General features: G+C 44.9%; 1 protein-coding gene across 2 annotated transcripts in view; it reads left to right on the top strand.

Moving 5' to 3' along the window:
* SLC39A9 (solute carrier family 39 member 9) overlaps positions 1-18,833 on the top strand; it is a 155,970-nt gene that overhangs the window by 50,760 nt on the left and 86,377 nt on the right. For both annotated transcript variants that reach the window (XM_086937040.1, XM_086937041.1), the window contains exon 3: positions 14,452-14,643. In XM_086937040.1, coding sequence (XP_086793166.1) covers positions 14,452-14,643 — 192 coding nt within the window. The remainder of the gene's footprint in view (positions 1-14,451; positions 14,644-18,833) is intronic.

Raw genomic sequence — 18,833 nt, 5'->3', positions numbered from 1 at the left:
TTGCAAGTGTGAAGTAGCACAGTGTTCCATGAATGTCCCGCATGAAGCAGAGCAGTTTTGCAAGTGAGAAGTAGCACAGCGTTCCATGAATGTCCCACATGAAGCAGAGCAGTCGTGCAAGTGAGAAGTAGCACAGTGTTCCATGAATGTCACGCATGAAGCAGAGCAGGCTTGCAAGTGAGAAGTAGCACAGTGTTCCATGAATGTCACGCATGAAGCAGAGCAGTTTTGCAAGTGAGAAGTAGCACAGCGTTCCATGAATGTCCCACATGAAGCAGAGCAGTCTTGCAAGTGAGAAGTAGCACAGTGTTCCATGAATGTCACGCATGAAGCAGAGCAGTTTTGCAAGTGAGAAGTAGCACAGCGTTCCATGAATGTCCCACATGAAGCAGAGCAGTCTTGCAAGTGAGAAGTAGCACAGTGTTCCATGAATGTCACGCATGAAGCAGAGCAGGCTTGCAAGTGAGAAGTAGCACAGTGTTCCATGAATGTCACGCATGAAGCAGAGCAGTTTTGCAAGTGAGAAGTAGCACAGTGTTCCACGAATGTCACACATGAAGCAGAGCAGTCTTGCAAGTGAGAAGTAGCACAGTGTTCCATGAATGTCACGCATGAAGCAGAGCAGTCTTGCAAGTGAGAAGTAGCACAGTGTTCCATGAATGTCACGCATGAAGCAGAGCAGGCTTGCAAGTGAGAAGTAGCACAGTGTTCCATGAATGTCACGCATGAAGCAGAGCAGTCTTGCAAGTGTGAAGTAGCACAGTGTTCCATGAATGTCACGCATGAAGCAGAGCAGTTTTGCAAGTGAGAAGTAGCACAGCGTTCCATGAATGTCCCACATGAAGCAGAGCAGTCTTGCAAGTGAGAAGTAGCACAGTGTTCCATGAATGTCACGCATGAAGCAGAGCAGGTTTGCAAGTGAGAAGTAGCACAGTGTTCCATGAATGTCACGCATGAAGCAGAGCAGTTTTGCAAGTGAGAAGTAGCACAGTGTTCTACGAATGTCACACATGAAGCAGAGCAGTCTTGCAAGTGAGAAGTAGCACAGTGTTCCATGAATGTCACGCATGAAGCAGAGCAGTTTTGCAAGTGAGAAGTAGCACAGTGTTCCACGAATGTCACACATGAAGCAGAGCAGTCTTGCAAGTGTGAAGTAGCACAGTGTTCCATGAATGTCACGCATGAAGCAGCGGAGTCTTGCTACATGGAGGTTTAGCACACAATGTTCTGTGCATGCTTCTGATGCAGCAGAGCAGTCTTTCAAAAGAGAGTAGCACACAGGGTTTCTTGCGTGCCCCGCACGAAGTCTTGTAAGAGAGAAGTAGCACATAGTGTTCCTTGCATGTCACTTGTGAAGCAGAACAGTCTTGCTGCATGGAGGATTAGCACACAATGTTCTGTGCATGCTTCTGATGCAGCAGAGCAGTTTTGCAATATGAATGATCGCATTCGGTTTCATGCACGGCCCTGGCGCAGCGGAGAAGTCTTGAAGGAGGGAGGAGTACCACATAGTGTTCCTTGCATGTCACTTGTGAAGCAGAGCAGTCTTGCTGCAGGGAGGAGAAGCACACAATGTATCTTCCTTGCCACTTACAGAGTAGAGCAGTCTTGCTGCATGGATGATCCTGTGCAATCCACTGAGGCAGCAGAGCAGTCTTGCAAGAGAGAGAAGCAGCACACAGCGTTTCGTTCATGCCACTCTTGAAGCTGAGTGGGCTTGCCACAGAGAGGAGAAGCACACCCAGTTTTGTGCATTCACTCATGAAGCAGAGCACTCTCGCTTCAGGGAGGATTATCACATTAGCCTTCCTAGGCAGAAGAAAGCGTTTTTGTGTGTGGCATTGAGGCGTACTATGGGGAAAGGAGGAAATGGGTCCACCGAATGGTGTCTCAAAGTCTAAGGTAGAACTCAGCTAACTTTGCTGCAACCATACCCACCGTTGGAACCACTCTGAGGGACACCCCATTTGTTTGCAGCAGGTGTTCGAGAATTGTGGGGAGCACAGACATCTGTGTTTTTGTACCTGTTTTCTGCAGATTAAGTGCAGCTTGCCATGGAAACAGCAGGCACGATGCTCTGTTGGTATGTCTTCAGTGTACATACATCTTCCTATCTATTAACTGTTTGTTCTTCTTCAGGTAGAAGTTCATTGAATTAGCCTGCTATGTAGTTTCTACTGTTTCCTAACCGATATAATGTTGGTTGCTAAGCAGCAGACCTATGCAGGGAATCTCATGGGAGTTGAGACTTCGCACCACTTCGAAGCGAGAAGATGTGTTTTTCGCTTTTAATGTCATCCTGCTCCATCTGTTGTACCTATACTGTGGTCTCTTTGATTTAACATGAGCAGATGAAACTCTCATTGTCTTAGCAGCCATTCTGTCCACACTGGCTGGTTTTTGGTCAGTTGTGATGGTGAAGTCACTTTTGCAGAGGTGTTTGTCTTAAATGAAGTGAGTTGTGCATGCTGCTAAGCAAGAAGCGACCTATGCTGCTCTCTTCACAAATAGAATCTGGTTGTTGCGGGGAGCAGCCAGATTAAGGGTTCCCACCTAGACAGACAGTTTTCAAAAAGTTTGAGGCCTAATCTGCACCTAGGCTGCATTTTTAAGGAGATTGTCCACATATAATTCCATCCTACCCGTGTTTGTTGATTCCGGAAGACCCGCTATGCGAATATTGTTGCGGCGGGACCTCGCTTCCAAATCTTCTGTCTTATTACGTAGCGCTGCCAGTGTTTTCTCCATGGTGGCGCAGGTCTTGGTGTTGGTATTGGAGACCTCTTCCACCGCCGATATCCTCGTTTCTGCCTCTACTAGTCTTTCCCCATGCTTGTCTATCTTGGCGGCCATGTTGTCAACTCTTTGTGTAAGAGTATCCAACTTCCCGTTCATTTCTTGCAGGCTTCGTAGTATGGCATGCAGCACACCCTCCATACCGGCTTCCTCCTCGGCGTCATGGTCCCCCTCCGATCCTCCAGCCGCCCCCGTAGTCTGTTTTTTTGCTTCAAATTGTATCTGTTTGCTGTTTCTCTGGCTTGCCCATCGCGCCTGCTGTATTGGGTAGGCCGCGGCTTACACGCTGTATACTATGAACGGCGTGCGCCCTTCTGGTCGACGTGGTCATCCGTTTGCAGCTGTGCTTTAAGAACGCGGGATGTGGTTATAGTGGCACCAATAGTAGGGTCAGTGGCAGTTGAGGCAGTCCTTTACAGCATGACGGCCCTCAGAGATAGGACTGGCAAATAGCTGTGTGCGTTCATATAGCCTCGTCAGCAATGTTGATAGTCATCCTTGGCAGCTCACTCATACATCACCTCTCAACTAGCGCGTTCTCACACCCCCCCCTCTCGTGTGCATTACATCCATCAGGTGTATATCCGCATATTTTAGGTCATGAGTAGGCCGTCGGGTGCAAATAGTGTTCAATTATATGCAGTGCCGCCCTTTTCTACTTTGTATCTTCTATGCAGCGCCACCGTACTCTAGGTCTATTCCTGCGCCATACTATTCATGCAAAACCCTCTCACCTACCGCCGACGTGTGCTAATCAGATCGCTGAGCGGTACATCCCGTGTGCATATCTGGAGCGGCTGCTGCCCTAAGGACATCGACCCAGCAAGACCCAAGATCTCTGCTCGGATCCGTGTTCTGCGATTCTCCCGTCCTCGCCGTTCGTTTTTTCATAGTAATACGCAGAAAGACCAGCCCTCTGTGTGTATATTGCGGCAGTCCGCTTCAAACGGCACAGTTGATGTCCGGTCGCTAGCGTGGGGCTTTTATGTTAGGGGTCACCATACCCAGTGATCAAACATAGCAAAATAGTGTTTTGGTGACCTTTTATATACCAAAAGCGCGCTTCGTTATTCTGCGTTTCAGGGCCGCCATTTTGCTCTCCGTGGAACGCACATCGCATATTACTCATTGTTCCCGCTCACACTGTTGGGAGGCAATTGCTCGATTCCGCAGGACCTCCGATTACTGCAAAGTCCCAAGTGAGCATTTGTGGGCAGATTACGACGTCCTGGCATGCTCTCCTTTGTTTTCGCCTCACTCCGCGGCCGTCGCCATTTTGAAAGGCCGTCCGCAGCCTGCGTTGTTTCGCCTCGTAAGTTCTTATTTAGGCAGTTTCAGGCACTAGAAACATCCGCTTGTCAGTCCGTAGATGTTCAGACAGCTGAATCAGCAAAGTCTGTTCATTTTGACTCCAGTAGCACTGCAGTATTCACAGCAACAGCCTCCCGTCCGGCGGAGCTGCCTCAGGAACCAGCCATCCTGCAGTGCGCCCTCTAGCGCCCCCTCTAGCGCCCCCCTAGTTCATCATAAAGTTTGTTGATGTCCAGACCTTATCTAAACCTTCTAGCAGGTACTATCTTCTCGTATCATAAGCTCATGGGATTTTTGTCTGGATAAAAGAAATCAACAATCTGGGATTGTGTTTTTTAAAAAAAATTGTTTTAACGTTTTGGCATAGAGACCACTCTAGCTGCCTTGCCAGCCTCCTGTTTAACCCACAAATTCATAATGAAAATACATACCTTGAGCAGCTTTTGTTTAGCCCTCTTCATTCCTTGGTCTGGTCAAGTGTAATTGACATTTTGTTTACAAACACTGCTGCATACAACATCGGTCAATAGCTCAGCCACTTCATCCATTGGATCTCTTCCACTGCGAGTAAAGGCATTTTATCACATCATTTGTACCGAGTGGACATCTGCTTGAAAGTGCATTTCAGTCAGTTTTTATTTGAATATATTTTCCATTTTAAATTGCCTATTGCATTTATTTCTATAAATAAATTGCATGTTTGTGTGTTTTTATTTAGTTATTTATTTTTAGCAAGAAAGTTTGTTGGAAGTGTGTTTGTGTGTTATCTATTTAAGTGCTAATGTGTACCCTGTGCCATGCCCATTGAGCTTCAGATTTCTAGTTTACCATCTCCTTTTGGAACCAAAGACACCACCAGTCGCTGATGTCCGAGGCGCCCATTGCTCCAGTGCAGAGGTCTGGGCACCTTTCCTTCTTGTGCATAGAGAGTCAGCAGGTACGGACCTGGGTGTCTGGGACTGTTTTGTACCCGTGGACCTTTAATATTTTTTTTCCACAACACTGCGGTTGGTTGTCACATAAATTGATAAATACATGGAAACTAAGACCTACTTCCAAATGTTTGCTTAAGGTCTCATCTGGCCTTTGCTGTTCCAGAATCCCATTTTCTAGAGTTCAGTATGTTCCCATCCCTTTGGTTATGTTCTTGTTTAGAGCTGACCTGGCCTTTCTTTGAGGTGGACTGTTCCTATTGGAGAAGAACAAAGGCTGATTTGCATGGCTGGTTCCTTGCCGAGCTGGCACTGTGGACAAAAAGATGATGCCCTGTTTTGCAAGCCAAAGTAATTGCCAGTAGCTGAGAAAAAAAATCAAGCATTCCACCATCACCTTTTAGTTTTCCCCATGATTGGCATGTGTTCAATTTTTCTACAAAATGTTCAAGTCAGGTATTTGTTTAGATTGCATCTCCCCTACCATCCCCTCAGCCAGACTGTATCTCCTTTCATTATGCTTTTGATGTGTGATAGTCCTTCTCTGGGCACTCTAATATTTTTCTTTTTGTTGCTGTACTTTCGAAATCTAAACCGTATTTTAGTTGACACTTTTAACTCCATAGTAACATTTCCTTTTCTTTATCTGCAGGGTACACATTTACATGTGCACCACATCTTTGCCTTGAATTATTGAAATGGCTTGTGTAGTTCCAAGGATAACCGTCTCCTTGGTGATCAACCTTCCTACTCTTGATCTAGTTTTTACATTTACGAAAGCATTTCCGGACTATCATGCAGGACTTCATGCTTAGCATCCCTTAAGCTTACTTTATACATCTCTGATCGCTTTTAGTTATTGTTAATACCGCCCTCCATTCTCCTTTCTTCATGGCTGAAGAGCATTTCTGTCCAATCTTTGTCAATATCATTGGGGAAATTAAAATGGATTGATTCTTCCGTTCATTTGTGAAAATTAATTGCTCACAGGTTTGAGTACCTCTTGTGCATGAGTGAAATCTAACTGTATATTTGGCATCCAGTGACCACACCACTTCCTAACCCATTTTACCAACCTACACTGCTCTGAAAGTTATTGCTCTCATCTCTGTGTTTTCAGGTCTTGCCAGTGACAGCCCATGTGCTGGCATATGCGCTTTCGCTTATGAAAAACATTGTTTTCAACAAGGGGTTTGGCGATCGTGACACCACTTCTGCCCTGCACAGAAGCCTCGCAGGTTAGCGGTCTAGTGCTGCCGAGCCTACCGAGTACTTAACTCCCGCTCTCAGCTCCCAGCCTCATTGACAAACGCGGCGATTAGGCTGCGGTAGTAAGCTGCTGTGGATGCTGTTTGTGAACGTTTAAGCTAGTTGCTGATCTATAAGCACGCTTGTTAGCTTTTTTTAAACATTGTAACTTGCACTTTATTCTCTGACCTCGCTGCTGATTTTAAAAGCAAGCTTGATAGCATTTTAAAAATTGTAATTTGCACATTGTCTCTGGAATTCCCAAGTTACTCTCACCTGCACTTTTCATTCCCTCGTGGCCCCGTTCCGCCCCGGCTTGTGCCATTTGTGCGGAGGGTCAGTTCGAGGAGCGTCACTTCCTGTCAGTGACACCACTTCCGCCCTGCACAGAAGCCTCGCAGGTTAGCGGTCTAGTGCTCCCTCCCCTTTAGTATTTAATGGCGGTATGGAGGAAGCGCAGCGGACGAGCGCAGCGGGAGCGCCGACTTCGCGCCGAAGTCGCGCACAAGTCAAGCCCGTCTGCGCCCGTCCGCGGCCGACCTGGCCCAGGGCCTTGTCATAATGCCCAATTTTACTCTTACTCCTCCACCGATCTCCTGAGACTCAAAGCAGTAGGGCCTATTCCCTCCCGCACTATCAGAGCGGCCCGGGACTGTGGCATTCTTGTCTCATCTGACTCCTTTCCTCTCGATTCCCTTCACGACCCCCTCCCCACAATGCCTCCGTCTCCCGCCTCTCTACATATTTACTATCTCAATACCCGTTCCCTCATTCGCCACCAGCTTGAGATTTTCCAACTGCTGCATCAGAGCACCATCGATATCCTTCTGCTAACAGAAACATGGATTACTGAAGACTCAGCCCCCGATATCCTCGCAGCAATTCCTACGGGATATTACATTATGCATGCCAACCGGCGTGCAGGAAAGACGGGCGGCGGGGTGGCGGCCATCATCAGAGAAATGATGTTCCGAGCGGAAGTCACCGTGACACCCATTCCCAAAACCGAATGCTTAGCTCTAAAATTTTCTTCTGCTAAGTCATCCTTCATTTGTGTCATCGTATACAGATCCCCAGATAATATGCCTCTCTTTCCCCAACTCTTTAGCGATTCTATCGCTCAACTTGCGATCAATCACGCGAATATCTTGGTGATTGGAGACTTCAATTATTGGCCATCTGATGCCCATGAAAGCAAATCCTCTGCGGAATTCTCTGACTTTTTAATTAGCATGAATTTTTCTCAGCACGTCCACACCCCTACGCACCTCAAAGGTCATATCCTTGACCAAGTCTGGACGTCCAATCTCGACATCTCCCCTCCTGCTGTCCTCCCCTGCTCCTGGTCCGATCATAGTTTTATTTCCTTTTACTTACATTTGCATACTATGTGCCCTCCTCCCCTTGTTAAAAATCTAATGGCTCGCAACTGGAAAAGGGCTAATATGTCTGAATTTCATGACTTACTGGCCTCCACTGCACCCAAATCATCGAACTCGCTCGGAGATCCGGCCGACCTTCTCGATGAATGGCTACGTCAGGCTAGCAACATTGTTGCCCCTTTTAAAAAAATCAATGCTAAGCGCCCCCACGATGCACAACGGTGGTTCTCGGACCACCTTAAAGCAGACAAACTTGCTTTGCGGCAAGCTGAACGCCGTTGGCGCCGTAACTATGACCCGCTGCTTAAACTCGCCTATATCGACTCCTTAAAGTCTTATAAAAAATCGATTTTAACAGCTAAGACGGCCTACTTTTCCCAAAAAATAATGGACTCGAACAATAAAACCAAGGAGATCTTTTCAATTGTCAATGAGCTTTCTCTGCCTGATAGGGTTACTCCCCAACCCCAGCCAACTCAAACCCTATGTGATTCGTTAAACACCTACTTCATCGAGAAAATCACAACCATAAAAAACAATATCCCTACCCCTGCGTCCCCTATTCCTCCTTCCCTTCCCCCCAAAAACACCAGTACCATGACGGAATTTCCTCCCATCTCCCTACAAGATTTTTCCTCTCCTTCTCAAAGTCAGTTCGGGGTCTCCCAATGACTGCTGCCCCCCTCAGATTCTGAGAGAAGCTTTTCTTGCTTGTCCGGACTCCCGCTAGCATTACTCAACAACTCTCTTGCTACTGGGGTGGTCCCTCGCTCTTTCAAACAAGCAGCCGTTCTACCCATTCTGAAAAAACCAAATGCGGACCCCACAACCCTTAGCAACTACCGACCTATCTCCCTCCTCCCCTATTTAGGAAAAATTCTGGAGACCTATGTAACCCGCTGCTTGAGCTCCTTTATAGAGCAATCCTCCTTCTTGGACCCCCAACAAGCTGGATTCAGACCCCTCCATTCCACTGAGGCAGTCATAGTAGCAGTTATGGACGCCCTCAGGAAAGGGGCAGATAAAAACATCTCTCAGGCCCTCGTCCTATTAGACCTCTCGGCGGCTTTCGACACGGTCGATCATACCATCCTGATCGACCGTGTCCACAATGCCGGTATCCAGGGGGTGGCCCTAGACTGGCTTAGATCATTTCTTGACCAGCGCTCACAATCTGTCCACTTGTCCACCTTCTCTGCACCTTACACATCCCTCACTTGTGGTGTCCCACAAGGCTCTGCACTTTCCCCCCTTCTATTTAATTTGTATCTACAACCCCTTTTATCTTCCCTCCGCAATTCCCCGGTCACAATCTTCAATTACGCGGACGATCTCCAGTTAATTTTCCCCATTGACTCCCTCCCTTCCTCCCGTCTCAACTTTCAGTCTATCATGCTGACCATCGCAGAGTGGATGTATCACAGTCAATTAAAGTTGAACCCCACCAAAACTGAGCTCGTCCTTGTAGGGGGTCCCACTCATCCATGGAACTTCACCTTTTGGCCAACATCCCTGGGGTCAGCACCCACCCCAGTGAGTACAGTCAAAAGTCTGGGGGTGATTATTTCTGATGACCTTTCTATGCGACCGCAAATCAACTCTGTCACATCATCCTGTTTCTTCCATCTCGGGCGGATCCGCAAAATCAGTAGGTTTCTCACCAGAGATGCCCTGATTCAAGTTATCATCGCTCTCATCACCTCCAGGTTAGACTACGCCAACACGCTGTATGTCGGTATTCCTGCATGCCACCTCCATCGACTGCAGTTGGTGCAGAATCAGGCTGCCCGCCTGATTTTCCGCCAACCCAGACATCAGCATGTCACTCCTCTTCTTCGTAGTCTGCACTGGCTCCCAGTCTCCAAGCGCTGTACCTTCAAGCTGGCATGCTCAGTTTTCAAGGCCCTCTCCGATGCAGCCCCTGCCTTCATCTCTTCTGCCTTGACTCGCCACATCCCCTCGAGAACTCTTCGCTCAGCATCTCTCAACCTCCTTGTGATTCCCAAATTCAAGCGGAATAAGCACGGTGGTTTGAGTTTTTCTGTTCTTGCCCCCTCCACTTGGAACTCTTTGCCACCTTCCCTTCGTTTATGCCCCAATTATGATTGTTTCCGCAGATTATTAAAAACCTTTCTATTCCAATCTGTATACGCATAACTCCCTCACCTTGATCACTGCACCTGTCAAAGAGCGCCATGAAACCGTTGGTGAAAGTGCGCGGTACAAATAATTTAACGTAACGTAACGATAGCTCATGGTTTACCATTTGTGGCTTTCCTTATTACTCATTTTCTGCCTCCTTATTGTGCAGCGCATGCCAGCTTTACTTCCTCTTCTTTCAACTGAAGCATGGACCAAACACTGATTGCTTCATCTTGAATAGGGTCCTTCATCTGCTTACACCGTAATTGAGATACTATTTTTATTATCTTACCCTTGTGTTCCTTGTTGCTTCTTCCCAAACAGACCTTACCCCACGTGACCCTATTACATCTTTAATCCCACCCCCACCTCCTGTTGCCCATGTTGCTTCTTCCTTGTCACCCCCCATCCAATCCGTTATCCATGTTGCTTCTGTCCTACCACCCTCCCATTGTCTGTATTGCATTTCGCCTGTGGCTCCCCAACCCCCTGTTGTATGTGTTGCCAGCCCAAACCCAAACCATTAGAAAAAAAGTTCTATGACCCAGTCAGCGCTGCTTTTTTTTCCTTTTCCTGCATGAAAGTGCTTTTTTTATTTATTTATTACTTTTAGCCATGTTCCTCTACAACATGGGTAAAAGACATTGGCAAAGCCAATAGCTCTCATAGGCGAGACCAGTTGGCTTTGCCAATGTTTGTTTGAATTTAGTTGTGTCAAAAACTTTGCTGACATTCTAGTAGACCAGCACCTAGCTTCAACTTAATAAATTTCTAGCCTAATGCAAATAAATACCTATTTGTCTGCTGTGGCCTTATTGTTATGAGGCGGTACAATCATGACTAGTGGTTTAAGTATTTTCAACATCTTCTCTTACACAAGATTTATCATTAATGTTATTACCACCCATAGTGGGCTGACTAGCTGGTCTCATCTACAAGCTGTTCCAAACCGTGATTGCGTCTGCTGTGCTGCAGCTCTACGTTACTAGCAGGCATTCAGGATGGTGGCCATACTGACATTGCCTCTATAAGCTTACTAGATGGACCCACCTATCCCACTAGCCTTATCCTTTTTAGTTGATTTGTCTCCACTTTTGTCTTTGATAAATTAACTTCTTCCTCCCACTTCTGGCTGAAGTGCTGTGGGCACTTCAACGTCTTTAAAAGTTTAAAGCTTTTCAAAAGTATTCATCTTTTTCTCTGTCCTCCGTGACATACCTGTTCCTTCCTTAATCATCTTTACAGTTTCAGCCTTGCAATCCCTCAGCTCAAGACGTTGTTTGAAAGGGTCTTTGTGTTTGACTTTTGTCTTCCCCTTTGCTCCACTAACTGCCTCGGGTTCGTTTCCAAAACACACTGTCCCCCTTTTATATACAATCTCACAACTTTGCTAACCGTAATATTTTGCTCTTGGCCGTTCTGCAAGGTCTTCTTAGTACCATAGTTTGATAGGTCTGTAATGATTATTTTTTGTTTGTTCCATACTGTAAAGTGTTTATGCAGTAAAAATGGTTAAATTGCAATGAGCATAGCTTCAATAACCAGACACAATCACAAACCATCACTATGGTCCATGATGAAACCCAGAACAAGGGCCTACAAATCTCCGAAATACGTTCTTCAGATGCTGGCAAAGTAAATATCCTAGTTTTATTGGCTTCTCTAACCCATCTAGAATCTCTAGCCCTAAAGGCCTGGGCCCATACATTTTAATAGCCTATCTCTTTGGATTAAACCATTTTCAACTGGTATCTGTTGTACTGCTTCATCACCAAGAACCCGATATTTCATCTGCGGATATAGGCGTTTTGTGGCTGGTTTGTCTGTCTACCTGTAGGCACTTTTGGAATAATCCAGTCAACATCTTGAAGATTCAAGTTTGTCAAAAAGGATGCGACCACCTTTGTGTTGTAACCTGGAACATGTTCTGTCAGTGGTGGTCTCATGTCCTGGTGATCTTAAAATACAGTAACCGGACATGTGACAGGGATGTCAGCATTGCCTTTTGCAGAGAGCATATCGTAAACCACCGCCCACCACAACAACCATTTTCCTTTTTTTGTTATTCATTTTGGGGTATTTGAATACTAAGGAGAACCGTTTTGGGTGTTTTTTGCTTTTAAAACTAAGGAATCGGCAACCTCAAAAGCTTTAGATAAATAGTACCTTAGCGTTCCCACCCTTCTGTGATGATTGTCTACAGTCACAGGGATGGTGTCCTACAAAGGATTGCAGCAGACCACCATCACTGTGATTGCTTTCCAAATGGAGCACTTAATTCTTTTTTATTTTTTTAAAGCAGCCAGAGTTTTTTTAATGGAACTGTGTTTTCCCTTATTTCGGAGTATGTTTTATCCCTTTTTCTGGTTTGAAATCTTCAATTTGACTGCCTTACCAGCACTTCACTGATGATAACCTGAGGCGAAGCTTGGCTCTAGCATTAATATACATGTACTTTGTTACCTATTCCGCTCCAAGCACCACATCCTCAGACGCGGCAGAACCATGACTGGTTGTAGGCGACATGCTGTGTAATCCGTATCCCAAATGTACGGATCTGTGTAGTGCTACTTATGCCTTGCCAGACTTCCCGCCGGCCCACCAGGGTTGTAGGCGGCATGCTGTGTAATTGCTTTTCTGATTGTTCTGCCAGTAAAAAAGATTTGATTCTAAAGGAACTGCAACTGCTTTAAAAATAAAAAGAGAAGCTTTCACTCCTATTTCTGAAGGAAGAAGGGGTTCAAGTGGAACTCCCCCCTCCCCCCCCCCTGTTGTGAATTAGTTACTACCCCAACTTAGTAGTCAGTCAGCAACTGATCAGTGGTTTGCGACCAAAGTTACGTTTACATAGCATATTCCTTATAATCTGCGATTTAGTGACCTACCAAACTGTGCTTTGGTTAAGATTTCGAAGCCGATTTAGCATTTTGGAAAAGCCTTTTTAAATTTATTTGGCTTCAAAAGCTGTGTATTACCTAATTGTAAGGTTTGCATCCACAAAAAACCCTTTGTGCATCTAGGCCTGTCCACTTATAGTGTCAGTATGACGTGAAAAATGGAATTCCAGGATTGCTGACAGTCACTTTTTAAGAGAGCCCTTGGAAAACTTTGAGTATAATGACATTCAAGAATTTACTCATATTTAAGTGTTTCTAAGTCCAAGTGCAGATAATTTTGTCAAGGCATACTTTATGGACACTTTACAAGTCCTTTGAAAAGTGCTCATTAGGCGTTGCATCGTGAAACGGTCAGCTTATGAGTATGAGTATGAATAGGTTTTTGTAAAGCGCTCTTACACTCCAAGGAGCATATTGGCGCTAGACATCACTGTCCCGAAAAGAAGAAGGAGGGATGCTGTTTTGAGGTAGAACATATTCATAGATCCTGGTCTATGAATAAAGTGTAGGGTTAGATTAACGCCAAACAGAATGAGTCTTCGGATTTGAAGATCCATGTTTTGAGCGTTTTGCGAAACAGTTTTTCGGAGTGGATCAGGCGCATTTGTGGTGGGAGCTTGTTCCAGGCTTTGGCTCCAAGTACTCCGATGGATTTTCCACCTTTTGTCGTTAGTCTAAATTTGGGGATTGAGAGTAGGTTTAGGTTGGATGATCTAAGTGACCGTGAGGGGGTGTATCTTCCAAACCTTTGGGACAGGTATGTCGGTCCCGACTGGTGGTAGGCTCTGAACGTGATGAGCAGGATTTTAAAAAGCACTCTTTTGTGGATGGGTAACCAGTGCAGGGTTTTGAGCGCTTTTGAGGCAGATGATTTCCTAGGTAGTCTTAGCACTAGGCGGGCGGCGGCGTTTTGCACCATCTGCAGCTTGTGCAGGACGGCTCTGTTTGTGCCTGCATAGATGCTGTTGCAGTAGTCTAAGCGGGATGTGATGAGGGCTACTGCCACAGTCTTTCTAGCTGTTAGGGGAAGGAGATCGAAGAACCTTCTAAGCCCTTTGATAATATTGAAGCAGGACCCTGCCACTGTGCCTGCTTGTTGTTTAAAGGATAGGGCTTCATCAAACCTTATCCCGAGGTTGCGGGCCGACGTGATGGTGTTTGGTGGGATTTCGGCGTCTTGGGGCCACCAGTTGGTGGGGGAGAAAAGGTTGTTTTGACCAAAAGGGAGGATTTCAGTTTTACCTGAGTTACATTTAAGGTGGTGCGTACGCATCCATTCAAAGGTTGCCGTCAGGCAGTTACTTAAATTTTCCTCCGCTTTAGAAGAGTTGTTATCCAATACTAGGATGAGCTGGTGATCGTCAGCGTAAGATATTGTGCTGATGTTGAAGGATGAGATAAGTTCGATCAGGGGGGTCATATAAAGGTTGAACAAAACCGGGCTTAGACTTGAGCCTTGTGGTACCCCTGTCTTTGATTTTTTCATCCGAGCAGTAGTTTCCTAGCATGGTGACTTGTCTCCTATGGCTTAGGAAGTTTTTAAGCCATTCGAGGGCAGTTCCTGCTAGTCCTGACTCTGTCAGGCGGCCTATCAACACGGGGTGTGAGACCGTGTCGAAGGCCGCCGACAGGTCGAGTAGGATCAGGACGGCCTTTTTCCCCTGGTCCAGTGCCATCTTGAGGGTTGTTATGGCTGAACATTGTTGTTATGGCTAACATTGAATAAATATGTTTCTCCTCTAGCTAAGCACCATGATGCTCCTGAGACGCAGAATGTGAAAGATGCCGTGAAGGGAGCCGAGATATCTGCAGTTCATGAGCACAACCACGACCACTCACGGTTACATGCCTACATCGGCGTTTCCCTGGTCTTGGGCTTCGTCTTCATGCTCCTGGTGGACCAGATTGGAAGCTCTCACATGCATTCAGCTGATGGTGAGTGAATGTGTTTTCAGGGTCCAGTTTTCTATCATGGTGTCAGTACTGTGAGGAAAACACAATGTAAAGAAAAGTGTGCAACACAAAATATGTTTTCTTGTGTTAAGAGTGAATTATTTCTGAGTACTATTATTCTGGGGGTATCGGAAAAGCAGCACTTCTGTTTCTTTCTAGAGACGTGGTTGGTTTGTTGTAGTCTGCACGGGAAGCCTCAGATTTCTTAGGAATTTGAGTGCACCTGCCTCCAGCACATCATGGGTTTGTGTCCTATGTTGGCCCATGCAAAATTACTTTCTCATTCTATTGGTAGATGTCGTTTTAGAGGTATTTTGGAACTTTGCATTACATTCTTCTGCTTTAAAGTAAAGGTTAGCAGCTGTTGGTTCTGTCTACCTTGTGATTCAGACATGCTCTGCAAGACAGATAGGTACAACTTTACCAGGTCTTGTCACGTTTTTGTCTGATACATTCTGAAACCTTTTGTTATATTGAGATGAGCTTATACCAGAAAGCTGTGGTTAAAATGTCGATTCTTCACCATTGGATGCTGCTGGCTATAGACGTGTGGTGTGAATGTTTTTGAAGGGCCTACATTTGATGTCACAATCAATTTATAGGCACTTCCCCACATTCATTGCTAACATTTCAATTAAAAATCCACTTGGTGCATTAATATCGGTTTTTGATTGTAATAAGTCTGTGGAAAAAAATCACTGTCTGTATATTCTTGTTGTAAATACCTGTACATAGAATTCAGGCTATCAGTTGTGGAGTCTCCCAGAAACCCACCCTGTTTGGTAATCCAGTTGACCACTAGACACTGTAACTTAGCAGCTCTCGAACCACAACTATATCCCCAACACACCCCAATGGTGTGTCTTCCTTTAGCTCCGTGACATACCCTTGTGCTAGCAGTGGTCACAGGGTGCTAAGTGTATTTGAATATTTCTCTTCACCAGCCTGGTAATTTCCATGAAGTATCATGCTGGTGGGGGCTGGAGATGACATTGTTCATGACTCGTAGACCATTGTAGTAGAACAGTTGCTTTGCTTGTACATTTAGTTCCCTTGCATGTCTATCCTACAGCTGATGTTGGTGACAAGCATCTAGTCTTCATGCATTATTGGAGGAAAGGCACTATTTGCCATGATATTTGAAGTAAAAGGAGGTTATTGAGCAAGTGTACGCACATGACATTTGCTTGAGCACCAGTCTGAAAAGTATTTCCATGACATTTGTCTGAGGAAAGAATGCCAATGCAATACTGAAATGATACCTCTTGAGTGACTGAGTAGGAGTAGCAGGATTATAGCTGCCGGGATGTGTTTAGTGCAGGTTTTGTGTGGGTGAAGCTGTCATGTGAACTTTTTTATCGTCATTAACCAAAATGTTACTCACAAGCCTATTGCTTTTTCTTCCGACTATGCAAGCCTAATTTCAAGGTAAAGGGCAATTAACAAAGTGTGCATTATTTGGTATGTTTGTGCTCTGGACCCTTAAAGGGCAAATGGCAGGTCCCCTGGTAAGGACCCCTGTTTTTGCATTGCATATAGTAAAATTTTCTCTAGGTGTTTTAAAAAAGCTTTCTGAACTAGTGACCTAAATGTAGCTAATGAGTAAAATAATCAACAGTGAAGTAAAAGGGCAAATAATGGATGTTCATATAACTGCAGGTTATGACCAGGGACATCCTTCTGTGAGTGCAGTTCAAGGGATCAAAGAGCGATCTATGGATGTTTGAAAGATAAAAAGAGGAACCAAGACAAGAATTTTCGGGCATTACAAATGCTGTTTGATTGGTAAAGAGTAAAGTCAAGTGATGGATGCAAAGGAGAGTAGTGAAGCTATTTTAAGGGTGAAGGAGTAACGGAAAATTCACTGATTCCAACGACTGCCTAGCATGAAGAAGTGTCTCCAAAGCATATGGGGAAAAAATGGCACCTTTCCAAGTGTTGTGGAAAGTAAACCAAACGAGAAACAACAGTGTGAATTGGAAGAAGAATGGAACTACCAAGAGTTAGCTAAAAAGAGTTTACGCAGCCCCCATAATTTGGTAAGTAAAACAGAAATGATCAAGGATTCAGGTTCTAAATTAGCGTTGCTTTGGGGTGATACATGTGTGCAAATATGTGGTATTTGGTAAGTCAGTTTGAAGCAGTCTTACATAGGCCAGTTGAGTATGATCGATTGTCATAAATGGTTTTTAGGAGCATGCGTTGTTGCACAAGGGTTTTTGTACCATAGGACAGGACTTGGGAGCTTTGGGAGACTGTGCTAGAATGACTCATCACAAGAACTCAGCATTATATTTGACCTTAGTGACCAACCCAAGGTGATGCAGTGTGTTGGAGCTGTCATTGTAACCTGTTAGTGAGATATGTCGTTTGATTATCTCGAAGGTGTTGTGCAGCTCTGAGGTCTCAAATTAGAATCTGTACTAAGTGATAGGGTGAGGGAAATCGCTCTGAGGTGAAAGCACACCCTTGCGAAAGAGTTGCAGAGGTTGTGGTCTCCTTTTGTTCTGGGCAAAACCCTCTACTGAGGTCAGGTTGTCTGTGAACCAAAGCAAAACAGGTGTGTCCAGGTAGTAGGTATCCAGTTTTGAATAGCTGCTAGATGTTTTCTCTTCTTTTGTGTTTACCTCCCTGCATATCATCTGCATATTAAGTTATCCGGTACCATACCTACCCTCATGGGATTTTGAGCAAGAGAACATTTCAGTTTACCAGAATGGCAATTTGCCGTTTGGTCTGACACTGGTTGTCAACTTGTTTGGCGAGTCTCAATTGATGGAATATTTTTAGGACGACCCTTTAATATTTGGAAGGTATGTCTGAAAACAGCACTGGCAGATGGATGAGGTGTTACACTTTGAAAAGGAGTGGCTTTACAGTGAGAAAGTGTCGTTTCAGTCATACGGTGAATAATCTCTAGGTCATCTTGTTTGCAAACAGAATGTGCAACTGCAAACCAATTGGCTCAAGGCAAGTTTTATTAACGCACCGTAAACTAGAATTTGAACTGATTTCCCTCGTCATTTTATTGTTCTGTCCAGATTTGTAAAAGGATACAGTGAAGGAACGGTTCATGTGAGAAGCCTACCTAATGAAGGGTTCGTTGTTTTATGTGACTTGGATAATGGAAGTAAGGCTTGACCAATGCAGTCATGTTGACCCGGCTTCACAAAACACGGTAGAGCGTTATGTCGACTGATGGTATGGTCCATAGATTTGGGCAAAGTGGAAGGTTGCTATACGGGTTGAATATGGGGTCGTTTAAAAGGTACGTAGGCAAAGCATTAGTAATAGAGGTCCAGGATGGATCTGGAGTTATGAAGAAGTCTTTGGTGTGTGGAATACACTTCAAATTTAGAAGATACCACACATCTTTATGGAGGCAATCTTTGAACTAGGTAGTAGGCCTTCTTTATTCCAAAAGTCCATAGTTGGGACTCCCAGGCGCAGACCTACTTATTGAGGTTGAATTGGTGCCTGGGTTAGGAACACTGTGTCAGATTGCTTATCTAGGTCGATGTAGTAGGAGAATAAGTGTGAAACAACATTTTAAAGGAGTTAGAATGCGTTTAAGCATTCACTGATACATTGATGGAGACGTATTGGGAGAAGACTTTGAAGGAAGGCAGGTTATGAAAAAAAGGTGATTCCGCAGATTTTCAGCAAATTATCTATGAAATTGGTAGATAATGAACTACAAGGGATCTATCCTTATGAGGGAAGAGCTTGCTGTGAGGTTGAAGTAGTGTTCGGAGGAGATAGAATTGTTGCACCGGATAGAACAAAACACTAAACCTTGAGAGGTAGCACTTGCCAGTCACATGAGCTTACACAAAACCAAGTCGAGATTTAGGGCCCAATGTGACTTTCTTGTGTTCATATCACCAATGCTTTGGAAAAAATATTTATGCAGCATCTTTGTTGTGACCTTAAACTATATTTTTGGCTAACACTGCACGTGCTAATCTATTACAATTAAAACATTAAATTTGTAAGGGTCTGCAGAATCAATGGCTCATTAAAATTAATTTTGAGTGTAACTCCCCATGAACCTAGAGCTGAACTGGAGGTGTAATATCAAATGTTTAATGTGATGGGGAGCATGCAGTGTTTGCCTAGACTGCTGGCTGTTCCCACCTATGGCCACAGCCTAAACTGGCAGTTCCCACTTT

Source organism: Lissotriton vulgaris, chromosome 9, assembly GCF_964263255.1.
Source record: "Lissotriton vulgaris chromosome 9, aLisVul1.2, whole genome shotgun sequence".
Taxonomy (NCBI): Eukaryota; Metazoa; Chordata; class Amphibia; order Caudata; family Salamandridae; genus Lissotriton; species Lissotriton vulgaris.
This window is presented reverse-complemented; position numbering and strand designations above follow the sequence as displayed.